General features: G+C 37.5%; 1 protein-coding gene across 2 annotated transcripts in view; it reads right to left on the bottom strand.

Moving 5' to 3' along the window:
* Positions 1-15,094, bottom strand: part of TLK1 (tousled like kinase 1) — a 49,274-nt gene that overhangs the window by 13,734 nt on the left and 20,446 nt on the right. For both annotated transcript variants that reach the window (XM_085323159.1, XM_085323166.1), the window contains exons 10-12: positions 14,831-15,019; positions 7,093-7,159; positions 2,692-2,789 (exon numbers count right to left, since the gene is read on the bottom strand). In XM_085323159.1, the coding sequence (XP_085179285.1) occupies positions 2,692-2,789; positions 7,093-7,159; positions 14,831-15,019 (354 nt within the window). The remainder of the gene's footprint in view (positions 1-2,691; positions 2,790-7,092; positions 7,160-14,830; positions 15,020-15,094) is intronic.

The following is a 15,094-nucleotide window of genomic DNA, read 5'->3' as shown; positions in this document are numbered from 1 at the left end:
CCTAACATGCAAGTTTGTAGTCTATTTTAATACTGTACCACTGCTCTATGCATTTTGGGAGCGGAGGGAGGGAGTGCACAAGTAGAAAGATGGGGAGGGGAACGTTGCTAGAACAAGAAAGGGAGCTTGGCATTGTTGCAGAGTCAGAAGTTGAAATCCCAACAGGATTTACATGTCAGGACCCACCGCCAGCTCTGCTTCAGAATGAGACCTCTCCCTATTCGAACAACGGTGTCACCAAGACATGTTAGCAAAGACCATGCATGCCACAAAGCTAAACCGTTGTTCAATTGCTTATCCATTCTATATTATCTTTGTAAGCTGCAGCTTGTCCACCTGGTAAATACCTAAGTCTAAACCCGCACAAGAATATAAACATGCAAGATAGAGTTTTTCGTTTTCCTTAAAAAAAAAAAAAAAACAAAAAACAAAAAAAAGTGTCAGCACCCACTGCAGAAAATGAGCAGTGAAGCTGCAGAATTCTGTTGATCCATGTAATGTAATTCCATTTTCAACGGGGACTGTAATTTGGACATTCTTTGCCCCATATATACAATATTTTCACAGTCACAGAATCATAGAATGGGTAAGGTTGGAAGGGACCTGCGGAGATCAGCTAGTTCAACCCTCCTGCTCAGCAGGGTCACTTAGAGCATGGCAGACAGAGTTGCATCTGGGCGGGCCTTGAAGATCTCCAGAGAAGGAGATTCCACAACCTCTCTGGGCAACCTGGTCCAGTGCTCCGTCACTCTCACAGGGAAGAAATTCCCCCTCACRTTCAAGCAGAACTTCCTGTGCTTCTATTTCTGCCCATTGCCTCTTGTCCTGTCACATGGGACAACTGAAAAGAGTTTGTCCCTGTCCCCTTGACACCCCCCTGCCTTAAGGTATTTGTACGCGTTGATAAGATCCCCTCTAGTCTTCTCTTCCCCAGGCTGAAGAGGCCCAGCTCTCGCAGCCGTTCCTCATAGGGCAGATGCTCYAGTCCTCTGATCATCTTTGTAGCCCTATGCTGGACTCTCTCCAGTAGCTTCATGTCTCTCTTGTTCTGGGGAGMCCAGAACTGGACGCAGTGCTCGAGATGAGGCCTCACCAGGGCTGAGCAGAGGGGCAGGATCACCTCCCTCGACCTGCTGGCAACACTCTTCCTAATGCACCCCAGGAGACCATCGGTTTTCTTAGCCACAAGAGCACACCGCTGGCTCATGGTCAACCTGTCATCCACTAGCACTCCCAGGTCCTTCTCTGCAGAGCTGCTCTCCAGAAAGTCAGCCTCCAGCCTGTTCTGGTGCCTGGGGTTATTTCTCCCTAGGTGCAGGACTCTGCACTTGCCCTTGCTGAACCTCATGAGGTTCCTCTCCACCCAGCTCTGCAGCCTGTCCAGGTCTCTCTGCATGGCAGTACAGCCCTCAGGTGTGTCAGCCACTCCTCCCACCTTAGTATTGTCAGCAAACTTGCTGAGGAGGCACTCTGTCCCCTCATCCAGGTCATTGATGAAAAAGTTGAACAGGATGGGAGCCAGTACTGAGCCCTGGGGGACAGTCAAAGCCTGTCATTTTTAAATGTGGCATTTATTACTTCTTGTTGAAAAATCCCGTTCATTTTTTCTTAATTCAAACAATTAAGATAAAAAAAAAGTTATCATTTAACCTGCAAAGAACTGCTTGTTCATTTGCTGTAGCACTTTTGTCTGCTTAAAAGAAAATATCCTGCCACTGAATAGCAAGCATGAGCACCCACTATTTTTCATGTCCAAAACAATGACACAATATTAGTTTTTTTTTTAATAAAGATCAAAACCCAGGAGGAAAAAAACAAAAACAACAACATAAAGAAGAGTCTAACTGGTGAAATTTAACTTGGATTGACTTCCAGCATCTGTTCACTAGGGAAATGCCATGGCTGGCATGTGCAAAGGAACAATGCACGGGCATAATCAAGCAGTCAGGCCCAGGCAGAGTCAGTTTCTTTCAAGCAACAGAGCCAGTTTAAGGTGCTGGTGAAACTGGCATTCAAACCCATACTCTCCATCACAGAAAACAGACTAATTTTATTAGTTACGTAATTATTACTTTGGAATCTATAGAATTATAGCTAATTTTAAATGCCAATTTAATATTATGATATATTACTGTTTAAGTTCAGGTAGAGAGTAAGATTTACCATAACACAGAAGACTTTGCRTTTGCATTTTTCCTTTTGGATACTTGTGGTAAATGTAAATTACAGTGTAATAAAACCAAAACTAATTTTACAGCACCATAAAATTGCTCCTGCTACATAAAACCTCCCCACTGTTTTCTTATGTATTCAATGTATTATTGTCAGGTAAGTGCTTGTGTTAGGCTTCCTAACAAATATTTTTTAATCTAGTAACATGGCCTAGCAAGTTTCAGCTCTCCTGCATTATCAGTTCTGCATGTGTGTGTATGTATGTGTGTGTTCATGCGCATCTTATCTATATTTAACTTCTTTCTGGCATACTCGATAAAAATATTAAATTCAGTAAGTCATYATTTTTAAATTTAGGTAAGTCTGTACTTAAAATAAGACAAGAACTTTAAAATATATACATAAGCAAAGAGAATCAAAGAAAAATTTACCAACCAGCCTATCTCTTGAAGACAAAATGTGTTTTTAAAGCATTGTTTTAAATGCAGACATGCAAAATTAAGATAGTAAGTCTCTTACTGTGAATTGTCTTCATTATTTATTCTTTTCAGTTCTCTTATGTGAAGATTTCTAACTCTTTCCAAACGTTCAAGTTCTGCTTGTATTTCAGCTTCCTCCTGCAAATGAAAAGAATGAACTATAAAAAGCTCATTTACTCCCTGTTTGAAAAGGATATTTTTACCCCTGCATCAATACTAGTGGTGATGGAGGAACATTACATTAAAAAACTAYGGAACTAGAGAAAGGCAGTGCTTTTCTCTTAAAGTCTGAAAAAATCAGAGAGATAAGGCAAAAGCCTGTTTCAAGGAACCTTTCTGTTCATGAACACACAGGTAATGGGATGTTCACAGTTTTGTTCTGCACTGTAGGGATGCTATTGGAAATGAGAAGCAGCTGGGTTTTGTACCTCAGCCAAGGAGAGAGATTATCTGGGAAGCGGTCTGAAATTGATGTACAATGAAGAAAAGACTGAGATATGTGCAGTTATAGATTTTGTACAAACCAACAAATTAAGGAAAGATGCTTAAAACATTTTGAGGTGAAAGTGCAAACAAAAAAAAGAATACATCATTGTAATAGAAGTGTTCTTTAGGTGTTGATATAAAACATCAAAACGAAGCTAACTTCAAAAGATTTTTCTATTTATATCTTATCAAAATTACAAATGCAGAATGTGTGTTACCTAAGATTTCAAGAGCAATTTTAAAAGCAGTATGTCAAGTATGCACACACTCCTTAAATAATCTAAGCACTTAAAATTATCTCATCTTTATGCTACATATTTGAGAACATTGGAATCAGTTCAAATCCAGCTCTCTGATCCAGTTTATATTGTGATTGTACAATCTGGTGGTACTGCTAAAACAGAGGGCAATAAGTCATGGTATAAAGCGTTGGAGTCAGAAAACAGAAGATGGGCAGAAAAATTGCCTTAAGTTGGTACTTCCAAATACTGTGTATCATAAAACTACACCCTGAAACAAAATATATTTATATCATTTACACCACACATTAAATGAGCACATTTCCAACAAGTTTAAGAACTCAAACCAGAGAATTTCAGTGGATATTCTGAATTCCTCCCTATGACAAGCTAAGGAAAAAGAGCAACAAAAAACCTCCCCCAGTTAGATGAACCTTCATTCAGAAAAATAGCATCAAATCTCTAGTAATTTAAAAGCTGCACTAGTTAGCATTAAACTGCTAGCAAAGCTATGCGGACCATTTATTCTTCCTAATACATATTAACATTGTGTATATAGAACAAAAATGATAAGTTCCTTTTTCATATATAGATTCATCCTTGCAGTTCTCAGTTAAATATCCTGAAATGATATGCAGTTCCTCATAACCCATAAGTTCTCTTTAAAGATTTCTAGCCCTTCTGCTCTATGCCAAGAAGGCCACACACTTATACACACACAATTGTCTATGTTCTTCCAAAAGGCTGACCAAAAAAAAAAAAAAAAAATCAGTTATGCTTCTTTTGGGCTTTTTTGTTCATATATTATGCAATTCAGTGGTTCTCAAGATGTGGTTCACAGGCCAATGTTAGTCCAAAGAGAACTGGCTGGTTGCATTGTTTCCAGCTGTTATTTAGGACGCTCAGGCTGTGAATACCTTTAAGCAAGAATGAACCAGCTTAGCTGCCTCAGGTCACTGTGATATAAAAGGAAGTGAGAAAACAAGAGCCTCTCTCCAGGACCAAAGCTGCTAGCTGGAAAAGAATTTCCTGGGGAGCAGAAGGAAAAGAGAACTGGTGGTGGCAGCATGTACAGGGCACCAAAAATAAGAGAGCACCAGGAAAGCATTTTGAGAGTGAAAAGAAAGAGAAGTAGACAGCAAAACAGCATATACAGAAGGAAAGAGAAATAAATATAGCCAGCAGAGAAACRTTAGCACAGAAATACAGAAATGTAAAGGTAACAAAATCACTTTTGCTAGTTAAGGACAATATCTGTACCACATGTAAGAATTAAAATGCAAGTATGTATTTTTATTACTACTTTTCAATATATTCAGACATCATAAAATAGCATTTGGCTTCCCTCTAGCATTTAGTCAAGTAAGTTCCTTCTTAAACAGAGTACTATAGCAATGACGCTCAAGGTGAAAATCAAATTTGAGTATTAAACAGCTTTATAACATCTTCCTTCAGATGTCACTTGAAATTTCCATTAGACTTCAAACATGTTAAAGCATGGAAAAAGTCAAGCACTTTCATAACAATTTCATATGAAGCAGATGCTATTTCTAAAGCATTAACAACAAAGATCTACTCCTACACAGCCTACCTCACCAGTGCCAAAAAGTTTATACATCCCTATCACAGATTCTAGTAATTCCTTGTTATATTCTTTAAAAATAGTACTACTGATCTCAACAGGCCCAGTTTGGTTTATGATAGTAGGATTTACAATAGGTGACTTGTATATTTGAGGAGAACCGGCTAGAAATAGACTCTCACAACATTTAAAGGGAAAGAATGCAATGACCTGTTTTGATGACCATCTCAAGAACTACTGCTCAGAAGATAAAACATCTGCCTACTAAATATGTAGCACTGCTAGTGTTTCACTTAGATTTACAATTTAGTGGTATTTTCTTTCACACTTACTGATGTATTTCTGCCTGCTTCAACTGTCACTCCCTTTTCACAAGTGATTCCACAAACACTTTGCTTGAACATGCAACACTTAAGATTTATTAGGGTGATGGCCGTAAGGAAAAAGCATGGCTGGATTTTTTCAAAAGTCAAAGACTGGAGTAAAATATCTGAGAGCAAAAAATAATTTAAAAGAATTCCATAAAATTAAGAAAATTTTTAATCAAAATGTTTCTCCCTTGCTATATGCAGTTACATGCAACTGATGACTGAAATGGATACTGTATAGCATCAAAACATGGTATTCATTCAAAAAAGCAATATTCTGTGAACTGGATTTTTCTTTAAAGTCAAAAGCTAACGTAAGAAAAGCAAATACCAAGTTTGGCTTCGCTTCTTCAGCCATGAAACAAGAGCAGCAGTGGTGGTGCTTGGGACTCACATAGCCCTAGTATACTTTGCTGATAATACCATTTTTTCCTACCTCCTTATAACTGTTGTTATCTTCAGCTATTTTTTCCATTAATAAAGAACTGTGTTTTCAAATCAAGCGTATTCTAGTTTTTGTTTGAAACAGCAGTTAAAGTGTTGAAACTAAACGAAAGCAAAGGAAGAATGACAATTATGAATTGATTTTTTTCAATTCATAGTATTTGTAATTCCCCAAACTAATGCATCCTTAGATATTTACCCAATTAGGAAGAAATCCATAAAGATTCATAAAAAGGCAAGATCTGAGGTTAGTCTCAATCCCTTAGACATTTCCTTTTTTTAATGAGAAACATAACCAGAAAATTTTCTTATTATGAGTACTTCAAAGAAATTGAACAATAAGAATATCCAGGAGATATTCAGTTTTCAGACACTAATTCAAATTTTACTTCTGCTTTATAATCTGTTGTTAAAAAAAATATTCTCTCCAGGATAGGATAAATAAGTGCGAAGTTTTTTGCACCATGACTAAGGAATTTCCAGCACAGTGTATTAACCCCACTGTACTGTTTCTTCTGCACATAAAATTGTGTGAAACCAGCTATTATGTTCTGTTTCCTATATCCTTCTGTCAAAACACCCTAAGTATCCCAATCAGAACATATGCTGACATAAATCAATAACAACAGGAATTTGTCATCTTGAAACATGCCAGTTCAAGAAACAGACACAGACAGGAAGAGAGAAAGAACAAATGCTGTTTAGTTTGTGTAAAACAATCCTCATTAAAGCCACTCTACTCTGATGCAGTAAGAGTGTGAGACTTCTACCCAAACTGAGAAGTATAATATATCTTATTTCTAAACAATTCAATTCCACAGGAAGGACAAAGGTGAGCCTAGGCCACACGATGGAAAGCAGCGAGCATTTTGTAGAACGTGACCTCCTCGTGTTCCAGTTGCCTCATCTGAGGAGCTTTTGGAAGTGGGGCAATACACATTATGACTAATAACATATAATAATCGCATATGAAGCAGAGTATTAACGACAACGCAGCACTAAAACCACCACTATCTTTCAAGTTTATAGAGTCAACTTTTAGTCAATAACCTAAGAGCAGTATCACTGTTACAAGGATTCAGTGAATCAGTACAGAGTTGGCTTCACTACTACATTCCTGTACTCCCAAAGTTTACGTCAAATTGCATCAAAAGAAAGAAAATTAACTATTAGGTACAAAATTGTATACTACTTTTGTTACGTTTTGTAATCAGATAGCTCTAACAAAAGCTCTCTCTTTACTTTGATAACACTGTTTTTTACAGTTTGGGGCATGTCAGAGACAAAACAAGGCACCTTAGAATAAAAGACCATATACATACCTTTTTGAGATGTCCTAATCGAAGTTTGAATATTTCTTCCTGTTCATGATATTCTGCTAGAGTCAAACTGAAAAAAAAAAAACATAATTATAGCTTTGCTATAATGGTAAACAAAAGCCTTCGTATTTAAATAGTATAGTAAATATTGCATMCTATGTTCATGATTTACAACCACAAAAAACATCTGAACATCCCAGTTTTTAATTTCAGGGTCAGAACTTATTTATAGAAGGCCTCTGTCTGGCATTCTGGAACATTAACTGCTTCTCCCACTGGACTGTTTCTGTTCTTTCCGATAGCCCGTTAGATTATTTGCTTGTCTCTTAAATCAACCCATCATCTCAGTATTTTAGCTGACGATGCTCCACTAGTTTGTTCCTGAATGCATCACTAAGTGCACCAAGAGACGGAGAATGAGAGATTAACTGGACAAGATCAGTAACATCAAATTCTTGATCTGCAACTAAGAAAAAAAAGTGCAAACCTACACATTTTGAGTTTATTTACACACTATACTTTGCATGAGACCATAAACTCAGTTTTGGACACACAACTATTTTGCTTTTTCTCTTTCTATCTTTCTTTGAAACAAGGCTCTGGGTTATAATTAATTCCAGGGTCTCTCACTGTCTGAAAACCTCCCAGGACAGAAAGGGAATTATGACCCCAAGCATCCATACTGTTTATATGGACTAGTAATGAAGAAATGCACAAACTGACTGGGGTCAATAAACATATGACAAACAGAAAATACAGAAATGAACCTCTTAAAAACCACCAGAGAAAGGATGGGGGGGGGAGAGTGAGGGGCTGGGGGCGTGGAAAGGAAGGAAGGATTACAGTCTTCTTGAAAACACTCACACAAATCCCTAAAAATACACTAAAATGGTGAAAAAAACTAAGGCTGCATGGTGCACACGTTTTACTGTTTTGTCTAGATCTATTATTTCTTGCATGATGCAAAGCTAAAAGTAACAGCATAGCACATTTTTACAAAGTCTGTATTTTACTGGCTTCAATTACCAGCTGTCCCAGCAAGGTAAGTTATGCAAAGTGCTTCGAAGGCAATTCATACCCTTTATTGCAAGTTTAAGGAGTGTCTTAGGAATCACCAGTAGTTCACCCCAAAGATGAAAGACACTAGTCATCTCTTATGCCAGATACCAACTTTCATAAAGTTTGCAGAAATTGAATCATTTGTAAGACTTCTAATCTCTCTTTTAAAGGTGGATGAACAATGTCTTAGTTTTCAAAATTTAAACCCTATGTACTTTATTAGCTCTCAAAAGTTGCTAATAAAAGAGCGCATCTTTTCAGGATGAAACTTAGTGGAGCTTTCACAGGCCCTTTCCCATTCCTGACTGCAGAAACGATGAATTTCACTGCCTTTTCTCTGACTTGGCCAGAAGATTGAGTCAACCAGATACTTTCCATGAATATTAATGACATTGCTGGGTTCTTTTTCGATCACAGCATCTGAATTTCCAAAAACCTGTTACAGCTTCCCAAGACACTTGTTATTTCATCAACCTTCTGGTCTATGACATACAGAAAACACTCAAAATCAGGTAACAAAAACCAGCCATGACCACATCCTTGTGGAAATTTCAGAAGGAAGCAATCCTTTCTTTTAAGAAGCATCATGCAAAACTGCCTTGCATCTTTTTCCGTACTGGAATGAAAAGCAGTCTTGTATTCCAGTCACAAAATCCACAAGTATACTAAAGGCAACAGGCACAAAAAACTGAGAGGCAAAAAGGTCCCTGGTATCAAATCTTGGGACTAAATACTGCATCATTCTCTTGAGAGAACCTCCCCTGGGTATAGACAATTTACGCTACATCTTAAAAGAAAAGTTAATGCAAATGTGAAGTGGGGTGTCTTGCTCTAATGCATCTGCCAGACCAATCMAAGAAAACCCAGACCATTCACAGCAGCAGCTCTGACATTTTTCAGTAAGTCTACTCAAAGAGCAAGCTACTCTAACAGGGATTAAATTCTCAATCAAAAAGGTAAAGAATCCATGCCAATGTGGRTGAAGTTAAATATTTTTCCCAGATTCTTGTTTGCAGTATAAATTATAAGTTTGTGCATCTATTTCCAGAAAAACAGACAGTAAACTTGGCTTTTCTCAGCCTGCCAGGGAGAAGAATCTCTAGGGGGCTTAGCAAAGATGAGCCACAGGTAAAATGCACTGAAAATACAGAGTTTGTAATATGAGACCTTCCAAAATTTTCACTGAACACAGCCCTGAAACCATACATCTCCTGGAAAGCTAACATAATATGGAAACCTGTTTTTTTTTTTGTAATAACCTCAGCTATCCATGCAGAGAACTACGACAAAGTGCGCAGCTGACTCTAACAAGCACTGCCTTCCAAAAGGCTCTTGAACAGTCCTGATGAGCACAGAGCACAAGACCAGTTAAACATCACATTGCAAACACTGAGATTCAAAGTCACTCTTTCCATATTTCCATGCTATATCCCAGTGAGTGACTGTTTTCCTTCATTCTCTTTCCTTACCAATCTAACTCCACGATTCAAAGCAGCTTGACACTGTCGTTACTGACCATCGCGTCTTGAAGGCAGACACACAACGCACCGAACCACACACAGACACAGCTACTTCCATTTTCTTAATTTGTTTACAAAAAGCTTTATTCCCTCCTATTTGGAAACATTTACTTCCTTAAAAAGCAGGCGTTTACTACTTTTCCTCTATAAATACACCACAATTTACGCRTACGTTGTTCAAACAGCGTACAACAAGGAACAGCACAACAAAAGGCCGGCGGCGCTCTACCAGCGCGGCCAACGTCCTGCAGGGCTGCTCGCCGCCCCTCGGCTGCCGGCCTCGCCTCTGAGCGGCGGTCGCCGGGAAGGCGCAGCTTCGAGCGCGTGGAGTTGCTCCTCCGCCACCTGAGAAACGCGCGAGGAGGCAGAAAGGCTGAGGAGCGCGTGGGAGGGATGCCAGCCACAAACGGGCTGCCACCACCCACTAAACGAATTTGAAGCCAGACAGTCAGGCTTGAGGCTAATCCAAGGAGCGTTTGGGCAAGAGGGTAGCTGGGAACAGGTTGCCTGTGTTGCTCTGATAAAAGTAGCCTGATCCTGACCATGGTCTTGGCCACTTATTATTGGTGCAATAACACTGCGTTTAACTCTACATCCAAATGAACTATCATGCACATGCAATAAATCTCAGAAACTACAAAGAAAGCACTGGACACGCTCTGGGCACGCAGTATAATTTCTCTGTGAAGTGCAGGGCCACGGTGTGCAACCTTCACTCGTCACTGCGAGAAACTAGACACCCTGGCCAGCCACAAAGGCTGGCTATCCCTGATTTAAACACTTCTTTTACTAACAAGATGAGCCCACCAGCATGTTAATAGTGTTTTCATAACAAAATTTCAAAAGCTTTGACACAGTATGCATGGATAGACCTAACTGACCACCTCACCGAAGTTTAGACAAAACTTTTTTTTTTTTTTTTTGGCAGGAGGGGGGTGGTTAATCAAAGCATATGAACTAGTGGGTACAGAGCAGGAAAAAAAAAAAACAAAAAAAATCCATCACCACACAAACCCAAAACAAAACGGCAATGCATTTCTCAGTTGTCATGACCATTAGGCCTGCTATTTTCACACCAATCTTTACCCCCACCTTTTCCCAATGGAGAAAGCACGGCTGGATATGCACAAGCGAACGCTGCCATGCCCAAAGACAACAATACACATGGGCAATACTTTGTGGTCATATCTTAGAGAAACTGAACAAGTTTGTTGGTTATGACTTTCGAAGTGCTCCTTCCTTGGTCCCAATTTATTCTCATTCAAGTTGCTAGTATTTCTGCAAAGAGGGGCAAACACCGAACGGTCAAACAGCCTCAAATGCTCTGATTCAAGTTTTCCATGCGATCTTCCGCCACGTCTCACTGCCATTGTTTCCAAGCTTGCCTTAGAAAGAGAACGCCTCGGGAAAGGAGCCGTCTCTACTCGTCCGGGAARGCCCAGACACATTGTTGGCACTGCAGTCTGAAAAAGTTTCTCAAAATATTTTTATTTGTTCCATACAGAACGGAACGCTCCCTCCAAATGATGCATTTGTTCTGCAACATTAGCAAACTCTGCCAGCTCTCTCTATCCCATTTTAAATTATATTCAGGCACAAGGATGCATGCAGAGTCTTGTGGAGCAACTGGGGGAAAAAAAGGAAGAAACAACTGGGAATTTAATACAACCAAAGTAGCTGAAACTGGAGAAGAAGAGCTATACTACCTAAACTAAATAAAATCCTCTTTCTAGAAATTGTCTAATGAAATAGGAATTGCTTTGAAAAAGTGAGGYCAATCATTGCGCACACGATCTCTAAAGTCACCAAAGAATTTGGAACAGATTTTGAAATATTTTTCCATGGCTAAGAAGTCTACATCAATTTCAAGTAAAGGTTTTTCCCTTAAATACATTTCAATTTATTCACTCCTTTCATGTAAGATTAATAAAATGAGTTTGTTCAGTAGAAAAGTGATCTCTTGCAGTTGCCCATGCCAAGATAGTGTTTAGATTCATCTAATAAATMTATTTAAACACCAGCACCACCGTTCACTCGGAGAACACTGACTGATGGTCACTTCTGTGCTGTTAACTTYAGTAAAATTTTTGCTTTTATCTCAGAGGATCTCAGAGGACATAGCATATTCAACTACACTAGAAGAATATGTATCAAGAATACCTCAGGCAACACCTTCAATKGGTTTCCAAACAGTTAAACACTGTTTTCAGAATTGGTTTCCATAATATTGCTTGTTATAAAGCTATAGATTACTTCRTCTCATCACACATGCAGTTAAAGCTATTTTCTAAAACCAAATAGTGCAGYAATAGAGATACTTGTTGCTAACAACTGTTAAACTAAAAAAGTTCATTATTTTAAGAACTAAATCATTTACATGTACGCTGCACTGATTTACTACTGGCTTAGCTCATTAATCTCAGCAACTCTGCATTCCCCCTCTAGCCACATATAAACAGAACTTCTTCTATTTGCCTATACTAATTAAGATTGCTACTTTCAAAGTAACAGAGGAATAGCAATAAGCCTAACGTAATAGCAGAAAATCACATACAATAGATGACAAATGAACTCTTAAATGGAAAAGCACAATTAATAGTTGCTTAGGTATACAAAAACATGTATTTAGTTCTGTACTGGGAAGACGAGAGGAGACAATAAATATATCACAAAAAATTATAAATCACAAATACAGTATTTTTTAAAAAACCTTTTCAATTAAAGACAGAAAGGTATAACGGGGCTTAAAGAGTCTGTGATCCCAGGGATCTGTGATCCCTTCCCAAAGGTCTGAAACAAAATTTATAAACTTACAGTATACAGAAACAGTCTAGAAACAAATTAGGATTCTTGAAGGCAAACTAGTTTTGATTCAGTAAAAGTTTAAGTATGCACTAGTATCACATACAGAAGTGCACTTATGATTGCTCTCTGGCAATTACGTAACCAGTAAGCATGTTCATGTGCCATTTAACATGTAACTGGTTAAGTCAATTTAAATGTGAATTCGAAATTATAGTCATTTGAAAATTATATAAAACTGTAACACCAGAAACTTAAAAAGCTTTATCAGGAATTCACCTTGTCCTACATACTAACTGGAACATATCTTCAGTATTGTTTTCCAAATGTATGCTTTACCATCTCCTAAAATAGCAATAAGATTATCAAAATTTAACATGAATAGACACAAAGGCACTGGTCAGRTATACTAATAAATAATATTAAATAGGAATAATTGTTAGGTTTTCAAAATTATTCTTTCAAAAATAATTTGCATGCTGATGATGAGTAATAAAAGCCATACAGAGAGCTCCTCTGAACAAAAAAAAGAAATAGGAATTCTAAACTTCCTACAGCCRTTACTTCAATATTTATGTTTATTTCTGTTTTACAGTGAATACAAAGTTATGCATTGTCAAATCATGGAAATAAACATCACCTACTGTCACCTGGGGAACACATTCTCAAAAAGAATCATTCTGGTTTGTGTATTTCAAAGAGATTTTAAAAATAAATTAGGAAGGTAACACTATAAAAACTCTCATGTCCCACATACAATCTGGAACAAAAGTATCAGCTCAGTGTAACCATAAAAATACTAGTATCTCATTGGTATGGTAAATGTTCAAGGCAAAGTGTGTTTTTTTTTTTTTTTTGATTATTTTCAAACTAAGAATTGGCTAGAGCCATGTTAACTCAAGCATTATGCAAATCTTGCATCTTGGATCTCTATGCTAATAATTTTCAATTTTAGTATCAACTTAAAAAAATCCCTCTTATTATGGAATAGAGAGATTCATATAAAAACACAGATTATGTAAGAAAAGTGATTTACGCATATAGAAAAATAATGTGCTATCAAAATGAGAAGCAAATTAAAAGTTCTACACTTTTCCAAGTCTTTCCATTACTTTTTATTTTTAATAGCATGAGGTTTTAAAAACATTCAAACAAAAAGGTATTTTTAACATGATGGAGTCCTCTTCCCTGCTATTAAGAATTTTAATTATGTTTTAAGAAGATGAAACATAGGCACTAAGTATTACTAAGAAATCAGAGTGATGACTCTTCAGCTCTCTACCTGTAACACTATTTAAGACTTGTTTAAAATGGCCAGTCTTACTACCCTGTTTTCCTATTTTTGTCACAGCCAAATTCACAATGTGAACTTGAAGAATGATGCTTTATATAAAATGTATGCAGCCGTCTTCAAACTGATGGTACCAAAGGATGCATTTTGTAGATCAAACTAGTCATGTATAAAGTGACGTCCACATATACCCAGGTATAAATTACTACATACGCAAGGGAAAAATGATAGTCGACTACGTGGGTCATACTTAGCCTACTTCAACAAACAGAACAAATTAATTAGTCAGTCTTTTTAAACTTATCTGTTTACTTTTTATTTAAACTGACTAGGCACAGATACACCATCAGCTGCAGCCTCTTAGCATCAAGGGCAATAACTGGGAGTAGCAATTTTTTATAATACTCAAATTCAACTATCGAGAACACACCTGTCTCTGCCCTGAATGGTACCATTTCTGTCTGCAAGAAAAAATGTCACGTGGAAAATGGAAAGCTCTTTGATGGCGCTCAATTATTATGTTTATATGACAGAAGATTTTTACATTCTCAATAAGCAAAACGGGATCAGCAACTCCTGACAGTTGCTCTCAGGATCTATATTTAGAAATAAAAAAAGATATTTTCCCTGCGTTTGTAGATAAACGTCTTCAAATCCTAAAGGTTGAAAAAAATATTTTCATGTCAGCTAAAGACTGTAACATGAAAAATGAAGTGATTTCTCTCTAAAGAGGTTCCTGAACCAATATAGATCAAGAATAGATCCWCAGACATCAATGACATTACAAGAGTAAAACTAAAATAAAGACTTCCCTAGATTAGGAGAATAGAAGGAACACTGCATAAACACAGAACTAGCCTTTTTCTGGTGACTTTACCAAAAATAAATTGGGCAATTGTACGGCATCTTCATAGGCAGCGGTGAAAATTCCCCTAACATCAGCAAGTCCTCAGTGAGAAGATATCTGCTGAATATACTGAGYGTCTTTTTATGCTGTTATTTGAATRGAAACTCACACAGACAATATCTGAGAATTTATGTAAAAGACTGATTGAAATGTTAAACTTACAGCTGTGGTAAATTGGGTCTAACAAAGGGATCATTTTCTGCCCCATTCACAGCTTTATTTTTCCTCTGCTTGGGTTCAGAATTGGCAGATGGTGCCTGAGAATTATTTGTAGTTGGAGGCTTTCGCTTGGCCAGGAGCTTTCTTTGCCTTTCAATGTCTTCCCTTTGTTGATTCACCCATTCTTGCTGCCTGTAAATCCAAAAAAGCTTTATTAAAATTTCACAATTTTGTATTTTTTTAAAAGGACTATTTTTCAAACTGATA

This window comes from Rhea americana, unplaced genomic scaffold (assembly GCF_003343005.1).
Source record: "Rhea americana isolate MKP2758 unplaced genomic scaffold, rheAme1 scaffold_12, whole genome shotgun sequence".
NCBI lineage: Eukaryota > Metazoa > Chordata > Aves > Rheiformes > Rheidae > Rhea > Rhea americana.
This window is presented reverse-complemented; position numbering and strand designations above follow the sequence as displayed.